This window comes from Fukomys damarensis, unplaced genomic scaffold (assembly GCF_012274545.1).
Source record: "Fukomys damarensis isolate Sample0158 unplaced genomic scaffold, DMR_v1.0_HiC HiC_scaffold_4, whole genome shotgun sequence".
Classification (NCBI taxonomy): Eukaryota; Metazoa; Chordata; class Mammalia; order Rodentia; family Bathyergidae; genus Fukomys; species Fukomys damarensis.
The window spans coordinates 4019111-4041241 of NW_022900916.1; the positions used below are offsets into that span (position 1 = coordinate 4019111).

The following is a 22131-nucleotide window of genomic DNA, read 5'->3' on the forward strand; positions in this document are numbered from 1 at the left end:
AACCCCAAAAAAAAAAAAAAAAAAAAAATCTCCAATCAGGTTGGCCAGGCTGGTCATCAAGTTTGAATTCTTTAAGAGAAAATTTCATTTTTTTAAACAACTGAAGGTAAATTTATGTACATTTACAACTAATAATAAAGACAGATTCTTAGTTTGTGTCTAATTGTATTAAATCTGCTCCTTGGATTCCTATTACTTTAAAGAATATGATTGTAAGTGTGAATCAAGAATTCCAAGCTCTGCTTCTATGCTATAGAAGTAATAGAAGATGTAAATAATATAAGTATACTAATATACTTCATTTTTTTCCTGAGAATTGTATTCCTTTCCAGTGAGCATGTCTGCAAAATACAAAACAAAAAGATTAAAATTTACCATGATACAAAATAATGAAAGAGCTGAGTTGATGCACTGAGGGAGGAGCATCCAGTGTGGTCTGGGCTCCGTTTGTCCCTCGTGACCATGAACGGGGCTGGATGACTGACGGCAGGGCCTATCCTCAGTCCCTCGGGAAAGTAGGGAGCTCTCATCCAACTGGACCCATTCTGCTGAATTTCATTAGCGGGGGCTACCACACTGGGTGCTCAGTTATGCACTCTTGGAGCTGCTTCAAACCAAGCCAACATGTAGTCTCTGCTGTTTCCCACATCACTTCTGTTGAAGACCTGCTCTTCAGCACACGAGGTTGTCCACGGACGCTGTTTATTCCTGTGCTGGTCTCGTGTGACCTTATGATGAAAATGTCACGGGAGCAAACCTTTTGAGACAAGAACCTACTAAAGTCATACATGGTATTTCGGGAACATTTAAGTAATTTTCTAGCAACATTTCACCCAGAAGATTGCCAGGGCTCATTTGTCACATGAACCCTATGTGTGAGTATTTCAAATGTGCTGCTAGGTGTGAGCGAAACAGTTTTCCTCCATAGCAGCTGAGTTTGCCATGATAGAGACATATTAGTAAGTAATGTGCTGACTCAAAAGTTCTGATGAAATATTTAGCTTGCTTACTAGCTATGTACAATTTTGAATTATTTCGTACTTGTGCAAGTTGTTTCTCTGCAAGTTTGCAAGTACACAACAAAGACAACTCTACAAATATACATCTTTGAGAATCAAATCTGTCTTCAACCTAAAATTACACGTACTTCACACTCTTTATTTTCCTATTTCTCCAAAATTATGACTAAAGAAGAACTATAAATTTAAAGGAGGAGACATCAGTAAAGCTGTGAACAGCAATTATCTCTGGGTTTCAGCCTCTGAAGTTTAGAATTAGTTCACTGGCTTTCCCACATGGGGGCGGTAAAACAGCACAAACTACGAGCAATGAACCCAATTACAATTCCAAGTGGAAAATTATTACATGCAGATTTTTATAAAATTTAACCAATTCTTTATCTGCATGCAATATAAAATGTGTAATGCAAATGTTTATGAAATCAAAGAAGTTCAAAGTCTTCTCTAAGACTTCGCATAATTATCTAAAATGTACAGAGTAAGTCAAGTTCAGCAGTGGCTCAGCACCTGGGAAAAGAACCATTTTCATATTGATTTTTCACGTGTAAGGTTTGAGAGTCTTGCAGTAATCTTTTTCCCAACTGTTTGTGTTTATAAAATAATTTCAGAAAGTAGTAAAATGACCCATATAATTTATAAAATTGTTAAATTTACATGTGAATACATAAACCGAAGAGAAAAGAAACACCTGGGCTCTGCTAGGCTTTGGAAGTTTTGTAATAGCAATACCGAAACGTAACTGTCTGAACCAGGAAAAGAACGTTGCTCTTCTCAGCCTTAAAATTTTAGGAACCACTGGGAGAAAAATTTCAGAAAAATATTGAGTCATTAAAGAATGCTGACTGCTGCTAGGTAAGTGAAAATGGAGAAAAGAGGTACTGCAAATTAAACACTAATAATATGCAGGTGATCGGGCAGCATTTAAATAGCCCAGGTCCTCTGTGACAGAGGAAGAGATGGTTCAGCTTATATAAAACCTATAGTTAAAGTTCCGACCCCCAGGTCTGTCCCCAAATTCTTCATTTTGACACCTCCGAGGCTGTGGGTAGACAGACAGGGAAGTCTAGCAGAACTTTGTACTAAGACAGATAAAGCTGTGAGTCTGTTTCCCTCTGGGCCGAGAGTTGAGAACAATTCAGTGTGTGCTTGGACTCCTTGGATAACTTCAGCGGAGATCATCGCAGGGTGCGGATCTAAGTGCTGGCCTCGCAGAGCGCGGCTGTGGTCATTTCGGGTGCTCTTGCTCCTTCACACTGACAAGTGTCTGGGAGAGAGGCTGCCTGGCGGGGGACGTGAGGGACAGCTGTGCTGCTTGCACACCCGAGGCAGGTCTCCTCCGGGCCTCCGAGCCCGCACCCGGGTGCTTTGTGGTGGCCCTGCCATGTTTTCCTGGCTCCAGTGTGACCTTGGAAGATACAGCTGTGGAGCCCAGGATCAGTTAGGGCGACCGTGCTGCTCGTAACAGAGTCCCCGTTAGGTCTTCAAAACGGATGGACAGACGCCCCCGCCGGTGACCCGATGGAAGGAGTCAAGAAAATGAAACCGTTGAGTTTGGAGGGAAAACGCCTGGAAAGTGTAGAAATAAAGGAAAGAGAAAGAAAACCAGCAAAGGAGAAGCCGCGCACTCACCAGCCGTTCCCACTGTTGACGAGGTCCTGTCCTTCGTCCCTGACAGTGTCCAAGTGACTACAGCTCAGCCACATCTGGGCTTGAATACAGCGAGCCCCTCTGGGGCTCAGGTCACCCCGGTGTGCGCCCGGGACCGAGGGAAGACAAACAGCTGTGGTGACATGTGCTGTGTATTAATGGGCAAAAGACAAAAGGGAGAAAACAGGCAGAAACGTCAGTTGTGGGGAGGGAGCGAGGCTACGCCAGCTTTTCTACAAGAAATATACCAACATCACGGCCCTGTGGGCTCATATTCAATATCCCCGTAGTGAGCGACCCAAGCTAGCGGGACCCGGGGTGCTCATTTAAAGGTGGCACCTGGAACAGGTGTAGGTCAACGCTTGGAGCAGGTGCAATTTCTCTCCAGCGCCTCTCTGAATCTTTTCCGGTACCAGGGGTCGAACCCAAGTCCTTGAGCTTGTGAGGCAGGCCGCAGAACCACTGAGCTAAATCCCTGGCCCTCCTGAATTCTTTACCCAACTCAGCCTGTCTCCTCCAGGTGAATTACCTGCAAATTTGCTTGGATTTAGCGTATGGGTTTTACTTTGGCTGTTTTATTTTGCTCTTCGGTTACATTTGCGTCAGCCGAGTGGATTCATCCTTTGTTTCCGCCTCGCGCAGGTTCGCGTGTTCACGTTTTCCGTGGGTCAGCACAACTACGACCGAGGCCCCATCCAGTGGATGGCCTGCGAAAACAAAGGTGAGAGTGCCTCTGCCCGCGCGTTCTAGGAGAAAAATGTCTTGCCATTGTCGCTGTGTGTGTGGCATCGTTTCGCGTGATCTAAAGTTGTGAATAATTTGTGTCAGAATGAAGCAGAAGTGCAATTCTGATGACGCTTTCCATAGAGAAAACAAACATCACAGATTCTGACATGAGTCTTACATTGTAAGAGTTTCAGACATTGACCGTAAGACTTTAAACTCATAAAAGATACATTCTGTTGCATGTTAATCACTCAGAAGGGATATTATTTTATATGGAGAATTAGGAATGAAAGAATACCTGAATTTTATATAATTTATATACAACAGTGTGACGCATGTGTATGGTTTTTTCTCTGAGTAGCTAAATTAATTTTTTTAAATGCCTCATATATTCCTAGATAATTTTAAGTTTCACGCAGTGTGCCCATATTTCCTTTGTATTTAGAAAATGTATAATATTTGAAAAATAAATTGGGAAGCCATAGCAACAAGAGGAACTTGCCTATATTCAGAAAGTTATCTTTAGAAAGGTATTTTATATGCATATTATCATTGCATAAGTTTCTGCATCTTTTATAATTCATCTGGTGAATTATAGAATCTTTTGCTATCTAAGAAATATAGTACCATTTTCCAAAAAGCTTATACGGTTGTGAATATTTGTTAATCTGAATTCATTTTTATTTATATTTTCATTCTTGCTCAGTGTAGAAGTGAAAAGAATATCCTTTTTTTCCGTATAAAGCATAAAGTGATTTCTGTAGCTCTTCATTATGATGTAATATCTGTATTTATAATGTGTGTGTTTCAGGATATTACTATGAAATTCCATCCATTGGAGCAATAAGGATTAATACTCAGGTATGATTGCTTAAGTCTTATTTAAATTATTTTTTCAATATTCAAGAGTTTCTTTTACAATTTAAATATGTCCAGTGTGCTGAAAGCAGCTGAAAATGAAAGTAAGGTCCATAATAGTAGGTGTATTGAAATCATGCATATCGTGGGAATGTATTGGTCATTTCAGGATTCCCAGTATTTCCAAGCATCCAACATTCAAGGTAAAAATGAGTATGAGTATGAGAATATTGCTATTCTCATGTGTTAAAAACGTCATGAGAAATGAATAAAGTCATATTGACCAACAGTCTCAGGCAACTCGAACTTGATTGTCACGAATCATGCAGATGAATTCTTAATCGTATGGAGTCCTTAGCAGTCGTTATTCTGGACAGATTTATAAGCTCCTATTCAGAATGAGTGACCACCTCAGGTGTTCCGACCTTAAATTGGAGTTTCAAGGAAGTGATTTCTCTAATGTTTAGAGGAAAGCAAGTCTGTTAAGTAAATTTTGCAGAATTCAGTAATTAAGCTAACTTAAATATATACTACTCTAAAATATTCACAAGTCACTATTTAAAATCTTGGTTAATTCTAAATGTAGCTAAGAATCTACAAGACAGACGGAGCCATGGTCTAGTGGAGGCAGGCTGGCCTTTGTGGAACTGAATGACGAGGGCTTTGGGTGCTGAGATGAAACAGCACTGCGTTTGGGCCTGATGCCAGGAGTGGGCACAGCATTCCATTTATTTTTTGATATGATTAAATGTCGTGTGGAATTGCAGCCAAAAAGTCTGGGATATGAAAGCAAATCTGTGGCTGCTTTATCATTTCAAATTTGTTCGATTTCACACAGTAAACCACAGATCCTTAATAGTTTAGGTCAACATGAGAACGTTCACAAGGAACATATTTCACTTAGCATTGGGAATTCCACTTGTTACTGGGGAAAACCTGGAATGAATATATTGGATGAATAAATTATATAGTGGTGATTCAGGGTGCATAGGAATACCACTTATGGAATGCCCAAAGTAGCAATTTAGTGATCATACTTCTCCCTCTCTCAATAATCTGCTTCTGCATTCATATTTAACACTAGATTAACTTTTTCCTTTGGAAGCTTTTTTAAACACACAGCATCCCCAGTTTTAAACCATAAGTTTTTCTTCTTGTACAAATAGGAATATCTGGATGTTCTGGGAAGACCGATGGTTCTAGCAGGAGAAAAAGCTAGAAAAGTCCAGTGGACTAATGTGTACTTGGATGCGCTGGTAAGAGTTTGGGGTACTGAGCTGGAGATTGTGCAGAATGGCTTTTCCCTAGATGAATTTCTCCTTTACTCTTCAAGGAGCCCTTCCTAAAGTTCTTTGATCACAGAGGTCTTCACTAGAATTTAGAGAACTGATTAAAATTCTAGATTTGTATGAAATAGAGAACCACAAAAGTAATGTTATTTTGCATTTGATATACTGAGAACGTAGAATCCCTAACATTGAATCATAAAATTCTGACACCGGTAACTTCATAAATTTTTAATGTAAAAGAATAAAGCCAAAAGTAACGTGGAAGAGAACCTATTCATGAATTTTGAAGACAGTATTTTTCAAGTACACGTCAGCTAGTAGAAATATGTATGGCTCGCACAACCTTAGGCAGATTCACCAGAATTCAGAAGTACATTCAGTTAGACAAGCAAAAATCTCTCCCTGCCCTGAAATCAGCACAAACCTAATCACCTCTTCGTATAAAATCCCTGCTTTTAATTCAAACCCAGACATCTGTGTGGAAATAAGACTTTGAGATGATGGTTGTGGTGTGTGAGAATGTGTGGAATGATCCACTGCATGGTTGTTTTTTCAGTGCAGGAACCCATCATACTTCAAAACAGCAGCTCTTGGCCGGGGGACATTTCCCTCCCTGAAAGCATCTATAGACATCTCTGAGTGTCCTGGCCCAGGGGTAGGGCTTATAGCTGGCATCTAATGGAGAGAGGCCCGGGGTTCTCCTAAATTTCCTGCAATGCCCAAATGACCTATCCCTCAACCACAACAAAACATGATCCAGAGTTGAGAAATCTTGGATTGATATTGCTTTTGTTTTCCTGACACGAAAGTGATAGATATTTAATTACATCGGTTAATGTTTATCCATATGCTTGGTCGTACTTTGAAGGCTTTCTTAACAATTTACTGAAATCACATATTGGAGAAAGCCAAAATACTAAGCCCTGCAAAGTAAATGCTGATTCAATAATACCCTCTTCCCTACTTGGAATCCAATTATGTGTTGTTCTTTCTGTCCTAAATGTAGTGATGAACCCAAAGGGCAGAATGAAATCCATTTAGAATTACTTATCATTTGGTCCTTAAAAAGTAAACATATACAGGAAGTTAAAAGGAAACAGGCACTGTTACCAGCAGCCTTGCATGCGATGGAAGATAAAGAGCAGCTCACTCACCTCGAGTCCTAGCTGCAGTGCCTGCCCAGCGTTCCTTCTTGACGTCACTTGTTTATTTAAGGTCACGTGGTCATCGGAATCTGTGGCCAAATGCTTCCCCCTTCCAAACCCATCACAGAACAGTGTATACCAGGGGACTCGATAATCATGGCCTGTCGAGTTTCCTATGACCAAGGGTTCATTAACCAGAGCATCTGCGCTGCTGGCAGGGTTCTTCCTGATAGCAGAACTGACGTTAGGAAATGTCCATTTTACAAGCTGGAACTAAATATAAAATGAGGGCCGCATGATTTGGCCGTTCAGTGGGCACATGGAAGTCTTTTTTATTGATTTGGGAATGGTGTGACTCATCATGTACTTAAATTATTTTTATTTATTTATTTATTTATTTGGGGGATTTTTTTGAGACAGGGTCTCACTATGTAGTTGACACTGCCCTGGAACTCACCGTGTAGTCCAGGCTGGTCTCAAACTCACAGCGATCCTCCTGCCTCAGCCTCCGGAGTTCTGGGATTACAGGCGTGCGCCACCACGAGTGGCTCTTAAGCTATTTTTATAAACAGATACATACTGCATATCGAAGACTCAAAACACACGGTGTCAAATAAAGTTTTGTTAAAATAAAAAGGTACATTTCAGGACAAGATGTAATAAGTGTAATTTGGAATATTCAGTGAGCTCTGGCTTTACAAAAGAGGCCATACATTTGGGGTAGAATGGGACAGGAATGTTTTAAAATTTTTGACGTTTTTAGATACACATATGAGTTTTCTGTAATTGATAGTAAGAAGTAAGCTCTAATTTAAAATTTGTGTGAGGAGAAGGAATAATCCTGTGTTCACCTTTTGGGATGCTAGGACACAAGGACTGAAAAAAGCCTAGGAAAATAATTGTGGAGGTTCTCAATTTATTTGGGAGAAAAGTGAGTAAAATATGGAGAAAAATTTTATGAAAATAGATGAGCTCTGGTACATAAAAATGAAATCTGGAGACAGGAAATTTATCTGTTTCTTGTTTAATTTCCTGAAGTGTGCCCAGTGTCTGGGAGTATGGTAGACTTGTTTCGTCCTCTTGATTGATGAGGGCGATCCTAGAAGCTGAGTTCCACAAAGGAACTCAAATGTTAGCAACCTCAGATCTCATTTTAGGGCACATAGGACCATTTTGTAAGAAGCCTGTTATAGTACTTTGTACAAATGCAAAAGCGATGCAAAGAGAAAGACTGTGTTCATATACATCTTTTTTTAAATCATGGTGACATTTCAAAAACTACACAAATAAATTATAACTCAAACAGGAATCTCTCCAAAGTAATCTTCACTGAATATTAGCTTTAGAAGTTACTCTCCATCCTAACATTATTGAGGTGGAAGGTTTTCACTGAGAATATGAATTTGTGTGATTAAAGATATTTTCATTAACCTCCTCTTAAAACTAAATGGAAAGCTAATAGGTTCAACATAATGCACCTGCCTACCAACTACTTGTGGTTGTTCCTTCATTTTCTTTATCTAAAACAATTTTGTCTTATGTTTCTGGAAGCCTTTTCTGATTGTCCCAACTCTCTAAATTAGTGTCCATTGTTTCGGGGATCACCATGGGCACAAATGTGAACCACAGCCTTTTTAGGAATGTTCTCCATAAGTCTATGCTGTTTTTAGAATCCAAACAGAGTTGGTGACAATTTGGTTTAAGACTGTTTTTCAGAAGATCACTAAATATTTTTCCAGTTTGGCGAATTTGCTATTTCCTTAAGAAATGATTTTGTTGAAAATGTTTGACATGAAATAATAGGCATGCACACACACTCACACACACAACAAATGCACACACACACATACACATACACTCTGGCAGGAATATAAAAGCAACTATTAATACTAATCTCCATAGATTCATTTAATATATGAAATTATTTACATAGTGATTAATAGAATGGCATTATTTCTCTTATGCTACAGCTAGGATTTCCTAATTAACATCTGCAGTTCTTTCTACATTATTTTACTGTATTAAAATATATTTATTCTGGGGGAATACTTAGAAGTAATATTGCTACTTTTACATGATAATATTGATCTAGAAAATTCTAGAAAGACAATATCAGTAGTATGTTTCTATTTATGTTATTCAACTACCCATTTGTGATATAGCTTGAAAACTTTGGTGTAGCATCAGAAGCTTAAGAATGAAGCCACAAAAGTGGAATAAATCATTGTAAATTATTTTAATACCATTATGATTGTGGGGAACCATGATCATAAATGAACGTTCCCTACAAAAAAAAAGGCTAAGAATGGGCAGACTAAATGCAAAAATGAGAGACTCTGTGTTATTTCTGTAAGTTTATTTTATTTTGTTTAAGTTATATGTAATTCTCACTTAGAATATTATTTTAGGCATTGCATTCTTAAATAATTGCATAACTAGTTGTATTAATTTCAAGACATTTTATTGACTTTTCTAAAAATAAACTAATAGTTATTAAAACTTGTCACTACAATTATAACTTGAAGTCTCAGATTTCGGAGGCCAGTGCAGTAGGACAGAGTTGAAACTGTGGTTCATTTGTCTTTTCTCTCTGTCTGTTTTTAGGAACTGGGACTTGTCATTACTGGAACTCTTCCGGTCTTCAACAGAACTGGCCAGTCTGAAAATGAGACAAATTTAAAGGTTAAAAGTTAATTGATCAAATTAATAATAATAAATGATAAACTGGGACACTGCAACTCAAATGTGCACAGGGCCCCATCTGTGGCTGGAGGCCAATGGCCACCGCTGCTTACTGAGAGCTCCGGGAAAGAGAACCCCAAAGGCTGACTCTCGGCGTCCTGGCCACGCAGAGTGTCTCTGTTTAACGGTGCCCCGTGAGAACACAACAGTAGTGTGTGCACATTTTAAAAACCTACTGGAAACATTTATGGAGTTCAGAAAATATCAGAAGTCCATAGCGCTCTTTGCAGCAGATGTACATAGATATATACTTACAGAATCCTATCTCTTCTGCCCCCCAAACAGTAGATATTTTAATAATCCTGTAAGTTATAGGTCTGATGTATGGCTTTTGTCTAATTTTTAAGATGTAGGAAAGATACTTCATGAGTAAAAACACTTCATTTCTGTAGCACTGGTAATATTGTTAATGCAGTAAAATGCCACCTCTTGAACATTGTGAATCGTTACAAAATATCTTGTACCTATTTTCTCATTTGCTTAGTACTTTTGATTTACACAGGATTGCATCCCTATTTCTTAGCTTGATTCCAAGAGGTTGACTGCAGAAGTTGTGTTCAGTTTAATACTAAGTACTTTATGAAGTAGGTGATACTCCCTACTTAAAGGGATATGTATTTCTGGTTCATGGCTTAATGAAGTCCATTGTGCTTAGGCATTGTTTTCTCAGTTATAAATCTCAACCGAATTCTTTATTTTAATAAGATAGCCATGTAAAACATTAGTTATTTTTCCTTGGGGGCCATTACCATTCTTAAATATCTCTGAGTCCTAAATATTGGAGCTTGAGAAGATTGTTGTTTAAATCCTTCTCATGTGTGTTCGGAATTTTTATATTCAGAATTTTTATATGAGATAGGGTTTCACTAAGTAGCTAGGCTGGTCTGGGCCCACACTTTATATATGTTTTCTATTTTAAACTCAGTCATCAGGAATTCATGTAAGCTAAATAATAATGGTGATAAAATTGCAGAAAATAAAGCTGAGAATCGTTTTAACTGACAACAAATCTACCTCATCTTCATATAAATATTTAAGTGGCCATAGACTATAACCACTATTATAGTAAAGCCACAAACATATACCACAGTTGTGCAGAAACATATAACTTTTGGTATAAAACACACTGACTTCTTGCCATCTTCTCATAGAATCAGCTGATTCTGGGTGTGATGGGTGTCGATGTTTCTTTGGAAGATATCAAGAGACTCACACCGCGCTTTACAGTAAGATGCCCTTGCTCTTCTCATAGCCTGTCCTAGTTTTGAGCTGTGTACTATGTTAGCTCATCCATCATGCCTTTAGTAATTCTCAGAAATTAGGTGCTGTTGCTTTAGCAGAAAACTAAGTGTCTAAAAACATCTTGAAAATACCATATACAGATTCCATGTTGCATGCTATAAAATGTGTTTTTAATAAATAATTTAAATAAATAATTTTTCTAAACAAACTAATGCATTTCTGTGACTCAGGACATCTATAAATGCTTTTTGCTTTTTTTTTCAGCTGTGTCCCAATGGCTATTATTTTGCAATTGATCCTAATGGTTATGTTTTGCTGCATCCAAATCTTCAGCCAAAGGTATGTATAGACTGTGTTCACAGTGATTCATACTTGGCAAACTTAGTGCTTCTTGTCCTTGTTCGGATTGTCACTTTAAGATTCTCTATGTAGCATTAAATACAAAGGAATAGTCTGCAGTGTGATTCCTTGATGACAAGACTACAGCTGATACTAAAGAGAAATGTGAAAACAGTTTTTATCTTTTCATAGCAGTTAGAGGAGCTAACGCTGTTTCTGCACAGATGGCCACTGTCGCCTCCTGGGCTTGGTCCTCACAAACAGCACTGGCGGGCTTGGCTGCAGCTGCGGGTGGGGGTGCCGCACACCCCAGGGACCCGGGGCCCATGGTCCCATCCTCCAGTGCGCTCCTTTTCACTTCCTCTCCTGGCTTTCCTTCCACTTGGAGGCAGGCTTGGAGAGACGTGTGTCAAGCTCAGTAGGCAAAGACTGTGCGGTGAGCCTCAGATTCGGACCGTGTTTTACTCTGTGGGTTAATCTGGAAGTCAGGAAATTCTGCTGATCAGCCATTTGACCCTCATCCTCATGCCTGCTTTCCCAAGATACACACAGTGTTCCCAAAAAATGTCTCATTTGACTCTTTTCACTTTTCTTTTCTGGTACCGGGGACCAAACTTGGGACCTTGTGCTTGCAAGGCAGGCAGCGGCGCCACTGAGCTAAATCCCAGGCTCTCCGTCCACTTTTCATTGTAGCTTGGTGAGGCATTAATGACAAAACTGATTTAGCTAGCTGTAAAATTAGGCAACATCCTATATAATCACAATTTTATAAATATCTTTATGTTCTTGTTTAACTTTGAAGATACATTAAACCATGCAGACTTCCTTATGTACTGCCCATTCATCAGAAGCACAGGAGTATGTGTGTACACACACACACATACACCCACACACTCGTGTACTTGTGGCCTTTAAATATTGTTCAAATCAAAAATTAAGAGCCGCTAGGGCTGGGATTTAGCACTGCCCCTGCCTTGCAAACACACAGTCCTAAGTTTGATCCCTGGTACCAAAAAAAGAAAAAAATTAAGTGCCATTGTTGCTAAGTATAAAACTATATTATATAAAATGCATTACTTTAATATATGCTAAAAGATTAGACATTATACTTAACTTCCCTATTTTGATTTTTCCTACTTTTGAACATATTTTCATTTAGTCCATGAGGGTGTGAAGATCGGCTTCACAAATGTAGCTGGTGATCATCCTCCCATTACTTTTTAATATATTACTTTCATAGAAATGTACCCTAGCTACTTTTTGTGTTATTAAAAACTATCACACTTCCCAAAAGCAGGTCATATTAAATTCCTCTTAATATAATTGTTTATAGCCAGCTAATTATCCTAGAATTTATGCTGTAGTTGAAAACATTTATATCTTTAAATATTAAAGAAGGCTTAAATTTTTGCATTATGTTTGGTCTTTGTATATTGAAAGTATTTTAAATAATATCCTCCTAAGTAATCTAAAAGCAATAAAAATATGAAGTGTTGAAATGTGCAAAGGATCCCTACTTTTCTGATTGTAGACCTTATCCTTCCTCTCTGGGAACTAAAATACATTGTAGACAAAAATTAATAATGATAGAAATATATGTGTGAGGGAGATATATAAATCCATAGTCCAATGGTAATAGCAGTTTAGATTGTTTTCATGGCAAAAAAGAAGAAATAATTTGAAAAGATTTTCCCCATTCACCCTTTTCTAATGACCAACATTATATATGTGTGTGTGTGTGTGTGTGTGTGTGTGTGTGTGTGTGTGTGTGTGTGTGTGTGTGTGTGTGTGTGTATGTATGTATGTATGTATTATCTTATTACTGCTTGAATGATGTTAGTACATATTTCACTCATGTTTGGAATAATCAATTCACCAACTTCATAAAATCACACAAAAAATATAAATTTTGTAGAACTGTTCATGAAAGTTTAGGTAAAATTAGCATTTCATATTTTAGTGTAGATTTTATTAAAAGAAGCATGCAACAGAAAGACATTTCAAAAAATACTGACAATTACCAAGAGAAAACAAATCTGTGTAATCATGTGCTATTTTTTCCTGAAACTTGTTCGTGAATTTTCATGCTTCCCAGGATAAACGCTATGGTTCCTATTTCTTGGGTAAAAGTGCATGCTATGCAGATTTGTACAAGAACCTCACAAAAAAGATGACACAAGGTGTCTGAGAAACTGAAAAATACGGAGTCAATATAGTAGCAGATGCTCTGCTAACGAAATTATTCTTTCATCAATAATTCATCACTAAAAATGAAAGAGAATGAAGTCCGTCCATAGTGCTCATTATTATTTGATGAGGTAGAAAGATAGTGTTCTGCGAGTATGCACTCCTTGCTCAATATCTTGTATTTCCTTCCTGACATTATAATCTTATTTCAGAACATTTCATTATATTGCTGTGTTTTGCATGAGGATATCAGTAAATGGAGTAACTATGAACTTCTTACATACCTGACTTTCTAGGGAATCGTTATATTATCAAAATATACTATTACCTGAATTTTTTGATAATGTGGCGTTTGAATTCTGGCTTACCTCAAAATGCAGTTTATATTTCTTTTCATTAAAATACCCAGGTCTATTTGCCAGCTCTTTCATGTTAACGAATTCCGACATATATATTTATTGAATAGGGAATTATGAGTAATCTGCATTTTCGAACATTAAAATAGATTTACAGCGTTACGGTAGAATCTGCCATTAGTTCAACAGACACATTTGATATCTTTGGAGAACACAAAGGAACAAATGTTGATGTTTAAGATTTTGTTAAAGACAGAAACAACGAACAAACGTAAAAAGAACGGACAGTCAGTGGTTTATAAATGACAGGAAGGTCTTCCTCGCAGGTCTCAGGCTGGCAAGCTTCCTGCAAGATGGGCCTGGCCCTTCTAGACGGAGAGCTCCTCACCCTGACTTCGGGGTGGAAGGCGCGCGGGGCGAAGGGGCTCTCTCCACCTTATTCTTTGTTGTTTTGATTTTGTTTTTGCGTTTCGTTTTGTTTGCGGGGCCCTGGGGATCGAACTTAGAGCCTTGGGCGTGGTAGGCGAGCCCTGTACCACTCCGATTCACTCCCAGGTTCCCACTTTTCTATCAAGGCCTGAATCCCATCGGCAAGGCCTGTGCTTCGGAAGGAGTTGCGACCTGTAGGTCATCGCCAGCACAGTCTGGTTGAGGAGGGCAGAAGAGGACTCGGGAAGCACACTGACGACGTTCATATTTCACATGTTTGGCCCATGTGCGATCTAGCGATGCCTGTTTCTCAGTCTCTCCCTTTCTCCTTCACCCTCTTTCCCTGCCTCTCTAGCTTTTAATAAAAAGAAAGTTTGATTCGAGGCAAGGCAATTCCAGGAAAAATGCAAAATAAGAACATTCTTGTCTCTTAAACATTTTTACTAGCATACCGGTTTTTATTCACTGGAAATATTTGTAAACTTTTCATTTTTAGCAAAATTGACTCATCATGAACTTTATGTGGTACCAGATATTTTGAAGTCTAAGTCTATCAGTTATATATCTAGCTCCTTGTGTGGTGGGGGAGGGGGGGTTGAGACAGGGTCTCACTACGTAGTTGAGACTGCCCTGGAACTCACTATATAGCCCAGGCTGGTCTCAAAGTCACAGCGATCCTCCTGCCTCAGCCTCCCAAGTGCTGGGATTACAGGTGTGCACCACCATGTCTGGCTTGTGTGTCTATTTCTGATCAAGCAAATATCTGAGCCCCACACTGGTTACAATACGGAAGGCTTCCCTGTGACGATAAGCAGTATGATAAATTCCCGTTTCTCTGTTGCTTCAGCCTATTGGTGTAGGGATACCCACAGTTAACTTAAGACAAAGAAGACCCGGTGTGCAGGTAACGGAGTGAGGGTGGCCGTTGCAGTGATTCCCAGTTTGCTAAATCCGAATTGAGATCGAGCTTCTGCTCTTAAAGCTTACAGTTAAAGCTGCCTCTCCTGCTTCAGGCTTGCAGAGCATGAGACGGAAATGAGCCTTGGCTCTCGATAAACTGAAGCAGAACTGTACTGATGATAGGAGAGGGCGCGCCTTAGCTAACTACAGACTGCTGGGTAAAGTCTGCAATAATCTTAACAATCAGAGTGATCACAGTGAGAGGGCTTCTAAAAAGGAACACTTATGATGCATCGTGAAATTAATGTCAACCTGTGATTCTAACCGTTCGCTGGTAAAATTGCGTCCTAAGTGCATGTAAAAGTTCAGTTTCAGTGTGCTAACTTCCATAAGTTAGACATTTTAAGCCAAAATTTCTTTGAATTTCTACAAGTGTAACTGGAGTTTAGAAGTCAGATAGATGTCTGTGCGGCAAATTAAAATTTTTCAAAATAGCAAATAAATAGCATGCGTTTTTACTGCCACACAAACTCATTGCAAAACCTTTCCTCCACTGGCAACAAAATGTCAAAGATATTACGTGTATTCACATTTCTGTAGGTACGAATCAGCATAAAGGAGACTTTCTGCAGCTTTGAACAGGATTTCAGCATTTCGAAGGCACTTCAACACTATTTAAGACCTTCCCTGTAAACCTACCGTTTGCTGGACAGAAGTGCTTTGACATCATAGAACAGAGGCAGTATGGGGCGAAGCAGGGAGGGCAAGGCCTCGGTTCTGAACTGATTTCTGGTTCGGTTCTCCTGGTAGCAGACTCAGAGTCCCGAAGCCCAGGGGACCGTGCACTGATATGAACTTCCTGCCCATGCTGCCTCTGTCTATATGCATGTGTGCTAATCACAGGACCCACGTCCTGTGCACTTTGATGTAATGTGGCTTCTGAATCAGCGCTAAAGCCTCGTGAGTTTTCCCACAGTACCAAGACCCCGAGCTAGAAGACACGTTGGCCCCCTCCCAGCTTAGGGCCTCTGTGCCAATCTGAATTCCCTGTTGCTGCATGTGAAAGCCTTCAGGTCTTTTATGACTCCTATAGACATTAAAATCATGTGTATACCCTTCTTAAGTTAGTAAAATGCTGTTACTCTCCATGCATGTTTCTTTTATATATTACCTTAAATTATGCTTTTTATGCAGTAATGTGCATTTTAGTGATTTATTTTTGCAGCAACTTCAAATATCGCATGTAAAGTTACAATATAATTAAAAAATAAATGACACAAATAATGCTATGTTTCATTTTTGTTTTCATTCTAAGGAAATCCCAAATGGCAAACTAGCAACCACCTAAGACTGCTCAGATTGAGGAGTATTTATGAAGTATGAAACGTTCTGATGATACTGACTCCATTATTCGAATCTAAAATTTATCCTTGCATTTTTGCCTTTTATTTGAACAAATGAGCTCATCATCATGTCAGTTGATATCCAAAGTTTGCGATAAGGAATATTAGATACTTAAAATCAGATAAAGAACATGTGTGGTAGGATACGTGTAAGCAGGGGAGCTCTTCTCTGCTGTAGAGAAAGATTAACTTGAGTCATGTGTGGAAAAATGGACACACACCATGAACACACTGATAAATTAAAAAGTCATACACACCAGCTTAAATATCCCTTTGTTCCGCTAATAAGAGAAGTCCCAAGTGCAAATAAAGAGCAACATAAGAGCCAGCTAGTAGGAACCAGAGAGATCTTTTGGGAAAGGGAAGGGACCGAAAGATGCAGGGAGGAGGGTGGGTGACAAACAATCGCTGTGTGCTTTGCCTGTGTACCAAGTCCTGCCAGGAAGGCCATGTGTGTGTACCGCAGTCATGCAGCGCTAAAAAAGGAAAACTTAAAATTGTTGAAAAACTTTCAAAAGTGAATTAATAAAACCAGAAAGAATAATGACCCTGCAGGAACTAGGCACCAAATAGTCTCTTTCCTCAAGCCTGGTTTTTAATTTTTCAGTGCCCCTGCCCTTCAGGAAAAGTGGTCAGCTGGATTGCCATTTATGACTTGTGCTTTGGGATTTTCCTTCCCTGGTTTCGTTTTCCTCTCTGTGTCTTTGTATGCTGGATCAGGACATGGTCTTCATGTTGCCAAACGCTCCTGGTAGCTCCTTCTCCCTGCATGCTGTTTGGGTCTGCTCATGCTATGCATCATCCGTTGCATGTAAGATAAACATTCTTACTTCAGTTTTTGCCTTATCACTTCAGTTGCTTTGACTTGGTTATTAAATTTTTAATGCTGCTGTAATGCTGTTTGTATGAAATAGTTTATTTTATGAATCTTTGGATAAAGAACTCTGAAACATAGACTGACCTATCATTAGAGACTTTCTAGGTTTCATTTTACAAATGAAGGATTTATAGGATTTTCAACAGTGGCTTGAGTTTTTTCATGAAACATGCTCTATTCCAAATAATTTTTCCTTCTAAATGACCCTTCCTTCAAAGAATCAGTGGTTGGTACCTTTGAAAAAAATCTAATACTTTGAGTACCATCGATTCTTCTGATTATAGTAATAGGCTATTTTAATTTAAAAAGGCAAGTGACATTTTTCAATTAAAAAAGACAAGAGGGGGCTGGCGGTTTAGCTAAGTGGTGCTGCCACCTCCTTCGCAAGTGCAAGGTCCTGAGTTCAATCCCTGGTACCTCCCCCCCGAAAAAGACAAGTGAGGTTAATTTTAATTGGCTCTAAGATTCATCAAAAACCATGAGAATTAAAGTTCTTGTTACTTAAATGGATGTATTCCTTGAAGGAAGGCATTTTGCTGTAATTATGAAATAAATACATGCCATATATACTAAGTTGTTCCACATACAGATAGGGTATGTGCAATTCCAGTGTATTTTTCACTATTGCTGCTGTCCTGGGGAGTCTGTTCTCCTGAAATGGCATGGGAAGTATTGATGATCTGGACATTTGGGGGCCATTATTAGTAAAATTCCAGTGACCCTTGCCCTAGATTTGCATTTATTACTGTTATGTAATTATCAGATTTGGGTAATATTTATTTTAATAAACATAATAACATCTAGTTTCTAACATTTTGCAATTGGAACATGACATACGTATTGTGATTTTTATTCTAGTGAACTTTGGAATTCTAGGGTGCAGCATCTCATTACTTCAGCAGGGTTTAAGATGCGTTTGTTCAGTTTTCAGCTGGTTCCGTATATCTTCATTTTGTAACTGAGAAATCAAAATAATTTAATAACACGATGCACACTTGTTACTGTCTTCCGCATAGAACCCCAAATCTCAGGAGCCAGTCACTTTGGACTTCCTGGATGCAGAGCTGGAGAACGACATTAAAGTGGAGGTGAGTGTGTCGAGGGTAAACAGGCCTGGGGTCAGAGGGCTGGATCCTTCCGATCTCCCGCTGTCCGTCCAGCGGCCACGGCGCGTGAGGTTGTCTCAGTTCTGTGTGCATACACGTGGGTGTTCTTCGTCTTTAAAAATGTCTTCACCCCAGAGACACCCTGTCCTCATCCCCAAGGTCAGATGGCAAGGAATGTCTGATTCAGCTGGGTGTGGTCTTTGTCCTTTTCTTTCTCCTTCATGAAGCTATGTGCACTACTTCCGTTTAAAGTTTAAAATCTCTAAGATGTATCTTGCTATGCAGTTAAAGTTTGGCGTAGCTCCGGCCACCAAACTAGAGCACGAGCAAGCGAGGAGAGAAGCTGTCATGTTGTCTTGGGAGCAAGTGTCTATTTTAGTGTAAAACAAATCACATGTCACTTAGAGTGCGAAGGACTTCCGTTAATAATAAAGACGATGCTTTAATACTAAGATAGTATTTGTTGACCACATGATACATTGCAGCCAAATTCTCAAGAGAATTTGGAAATAAGTGCTCTCACCGTGTATCATGCTGATGACATTTTGGAGGTAGAGAAGTTAGTTTGTCTACCTCACGCAGACAGCAAGGGGCAGACCAGCCTTTCTCTGTCAGGCACACACTCTTAGGTATTTTTCCAGATGAATTAATTCCTTTGGTCTACGCAAAGGCTTCTGTATTTCTATTATAATTTATCACACTTATTTTAATTTGTACTGGACCTGTGCATTTTGCACATTGATTCTCTCATTGAGCAGCCACAGGATTTGATTACTTATTCCCAGTACCCTGGGACTGGCATAGTTCTGGGTTGTTGTAGGCGGTTAATAGATATCTGTGGTAGAGTGTGTGATATAATAAAAGAGGGCAAAGTAAGAGGAGAATGACGTCCACTGAGCACCGTAGTGCTCTCAGTTGACCTCCAGGTTCAGCCTCCGAACGTCTTAACTAAATTAGAACAAGTGTGTGTTCTGCTCTTGTCAAGTGATTCTTGTTTCACCCCATGCTTATTTACTTAGTATCTGTGGTTACTAAGAGCCAAATTGAAGTCCCCACATGAGGGATATACAATGGAAAATAAGGAAAACTCGGAGGAATTCCAGAGCACTGGAATATTTTGTGATAAATGTGACCCGACTTGTTTTTAAAGATTTGGGAAATTGTAAGCTGTGTTATTTTAAGTCCCAGTAGCTCATTATAATTTTCAGTTATTCAATTCTTCTGCTAAAGAGGATAGATAAAAAACTAAAATGTATAAAGATTACTCTTAAAACATCCCTTCTCATGAAACTGATTATTTGGGTGAAATAGAAATTAGAAGTGTTCCACACTGCATGCTAATTCTGTAAATACATGTACATTTCTACTTCCCAGTGATTACCTTTCACTCAAATGTAGCCAGGCTATAAGTTGGATAATTTTCTACTAATTATATTCGAAATTAGTGACTGGTTAAAAAGTTTATTATGGGTATTTTTAATATTTTTAAAATAATGTAAGATAATTATGGTAAGGTAACTTAAAATAAATCCCTAGGAAATAACTACCAATAATGGTAGAGCCAATCATCTGTTCTTATTCAGTGTGTTTAAAACAAGGAAAACCTTTGAATTATGATGATATTAGTTATCACACTTTAGTAGGTGTGATACTCCTGGGATGAAGTAATTATTTCATTTTCCCTTAGATTCGAAATAAAATGATAGATGGAGAAGGTGGAGAAAAAACCTTCAGAACTCTAGTTAAATCTCAAGATGAGGTAAGAATTAGTTCACACTTCTTCTCATGTATAAAACGTATGTGCTAAGAGTAAGTGATATTGGTAATTTGTCTTTGCTGTCTGCTAAGCCAGTATTTACTTACAAAAGAGATGTCTCTAGTGAACAATTTTTTTTTTATTTTCAAGCCAATAAAACACTTTTAAAAATTTCACCAGGTTATTTTTAACTTTTTTTATTTTTATAAAAATAATGCTTTAGGTTTCTTGAATGATTTCAAAAATTACATTGTTTAAGATTATCTTTGAAAGCCATATTGAGTCTTTCCTTTATCATTATAAGACATTGAATGCACAATGTAGTTTTGTGCCATGTTGTAGACAATAGTGATAATGAAAACTTGAGGTTAATATTTAATAACTGTGTGTGACATGATGTACACTTTGTATTCTAATCATTGTGTTTCAAATGTTATTTTGCCTTTTTCTGTATTTTGTGTTCATTTGATTCTGGTTTGACTTATCTTCTTTTAATGTTTATACACTTTATAATTTTCCTGCATTTAAATCACCTGATAACACTACTGCCTCCACCAAGCACTGGTTATGTAATAAACTGATTTTCTGTTTCTAGTACCACTTCTTTGTCTGGGGATTATTACGTCTGTCAATTACTAGCCACCTGCTGAGTAAAGGCACATGTTCACATAGTTAATCTTTCAGAGAATCTAAGACTCAGAAGACTTTGTGCCTGGAAATTTAAGATTTTATAAATAGCATTACTTATGTGCTTCCCTTGAATTACCATCCTATTTCGAGGCATGCTTTTCATGTGAATTCCTCACTAGGTCCTTCCCAAAGTGGACGCAGGATAAGAGCAATGCTGCCGGATGAGCGGGTGGCTTTCTCATTTTCGTGTTGTTAGAATACAAATTCCATGGTCAGGTTCCGTGTTGACCTTATGGGGAAATTTGGTTGAGTTCTCATCAAGTTCAGTTCATGGCCGGAATCATAGAAACAATTGAGTTCATGAACCAAACTACCACTGTACCTGTCCCCAGAGCCTAAGTCTACACATACTTTTTATTTATTTATTTTATTTTTGTTTTTTTGAGACAGGGTCTCACTATGTAGTTGAGACTGACCTGGAACTCACTGTGTAGCCCAGGCTGATCTCGAACTCACAGCAATCCTCCTGCCTTGACCTCCCGAGAGCTGGGATTACAGGCGTGCACCACCACGCCAGGCTTACACATACATTTTAGTCTTTATTGATTACTTTCTAAAAATCATAACAATTACAAAACTGTACTGATGCCTTATTTGGATTTTAAGATTGATCTTATAGGAAAATACGTGTTTATCTTTTCTAGGTATGGCACTTAACAGGGATGTTTAAGGTGTAATATCTTCCATTCCAGTACCATTTGGCTTAATTTTGTTCCGTGTTTGAGTTCTGTACATCAAGATCAGACATGGTCTGTGAAGTGCATTAGTTTTTGTTGCAGGAAATCATGTACTTTCCACACCTGAGAGGTAGGAAAGGCCGAAGTTAGCACATTCCCCAGTGTTTGACCCGATGAGTTGCCTGCGATTTTAAATTTCTCACCTGTGAAATGCTTCCCATGGAACTTCTCCTCACTCGGTACTCCTGCTGAGTACTTCTCACCAAAGCCTGTCTCAGAGCGACTGGTGAACTTTTCTTATAGTCAGATCTTTTGGGAATCAAAATTATTCAGCAGGAAAGTAAATCTGTGGAACACATGAGAAATGATATGTGAGCTCCAATTTAGTGCATATAGGCAAATTCCCATTTTCTTAATGATATTTTTGTGGAGTTACTACTGAAAATAAGTTTAAAACAATTGAAACAGTTCTGCTTAAATGTATGCTAAATGAATCTTATTTGCCCAAATCTGAAAATCGTTTTGATTACATGTACCCCCGCCAGTAATCCTGTGTTTACAACTATCTGCTTGGGCTTAAAGACAGAATATAGCTCTGCTGTTTCATGTAGGAGTTTACTGAAAATATTGGAAAAAAAATGTACTTGCAACTATAAAAACTTCCTCAAAAAAGCTAGTTTGAGAATATCTTCAAGCTTTGTAGAAATTGGAAAATAGCTTTAACTAAAAAACTAGGTATTAAC

The 22131-nt window shown here is 38.5% G+C and overlaps 1 protein-coding gene across 1 annotated transcript in view; it reads left to right on the plus strand.

Moving 5' to 3' along the window:
* Cacna2d1 (calcium voltage-gated channel auxiliary subunit alpha2delta 1) overlaps positions 1 to 22131 on the plus strand; it is a 339947-nt gene that overhangs the window by 276216 nt on the left and 41600 nt on the right. Inside the window, exons 13-20 of the mRNA XM_010636710.2 lie at positions 3309 to 3387; positions 4204 to 4253; positions 5417 to 5506; positions 9289 to 9366; positions 10578 to 10652; positions 10933 to 11007; positions 18176 to 18247; positions 19953 to 20024. Of these exons, the coding sequence (XP_010635012.2) occupies positions 3309 to 3387; positions 4204 to 4253; positions 5417 to 5506; positions 9289 to 9366; positions 10578 to 10652; positions 10933 to 11007; positions 18176 to 18247; positions 19953 to 20024 (591 nt within the window). The remainder of the gene's footprint in view (positions 1 to 3308; positions 3388 to 4203; positions 4254 to 5416; positions 5507 to 9288; positions 9367 to 10577; positions 10653 to 10932; positions 11008 to 18175; positions 18248 to 19952; positions 20025 to 22131) is intronic.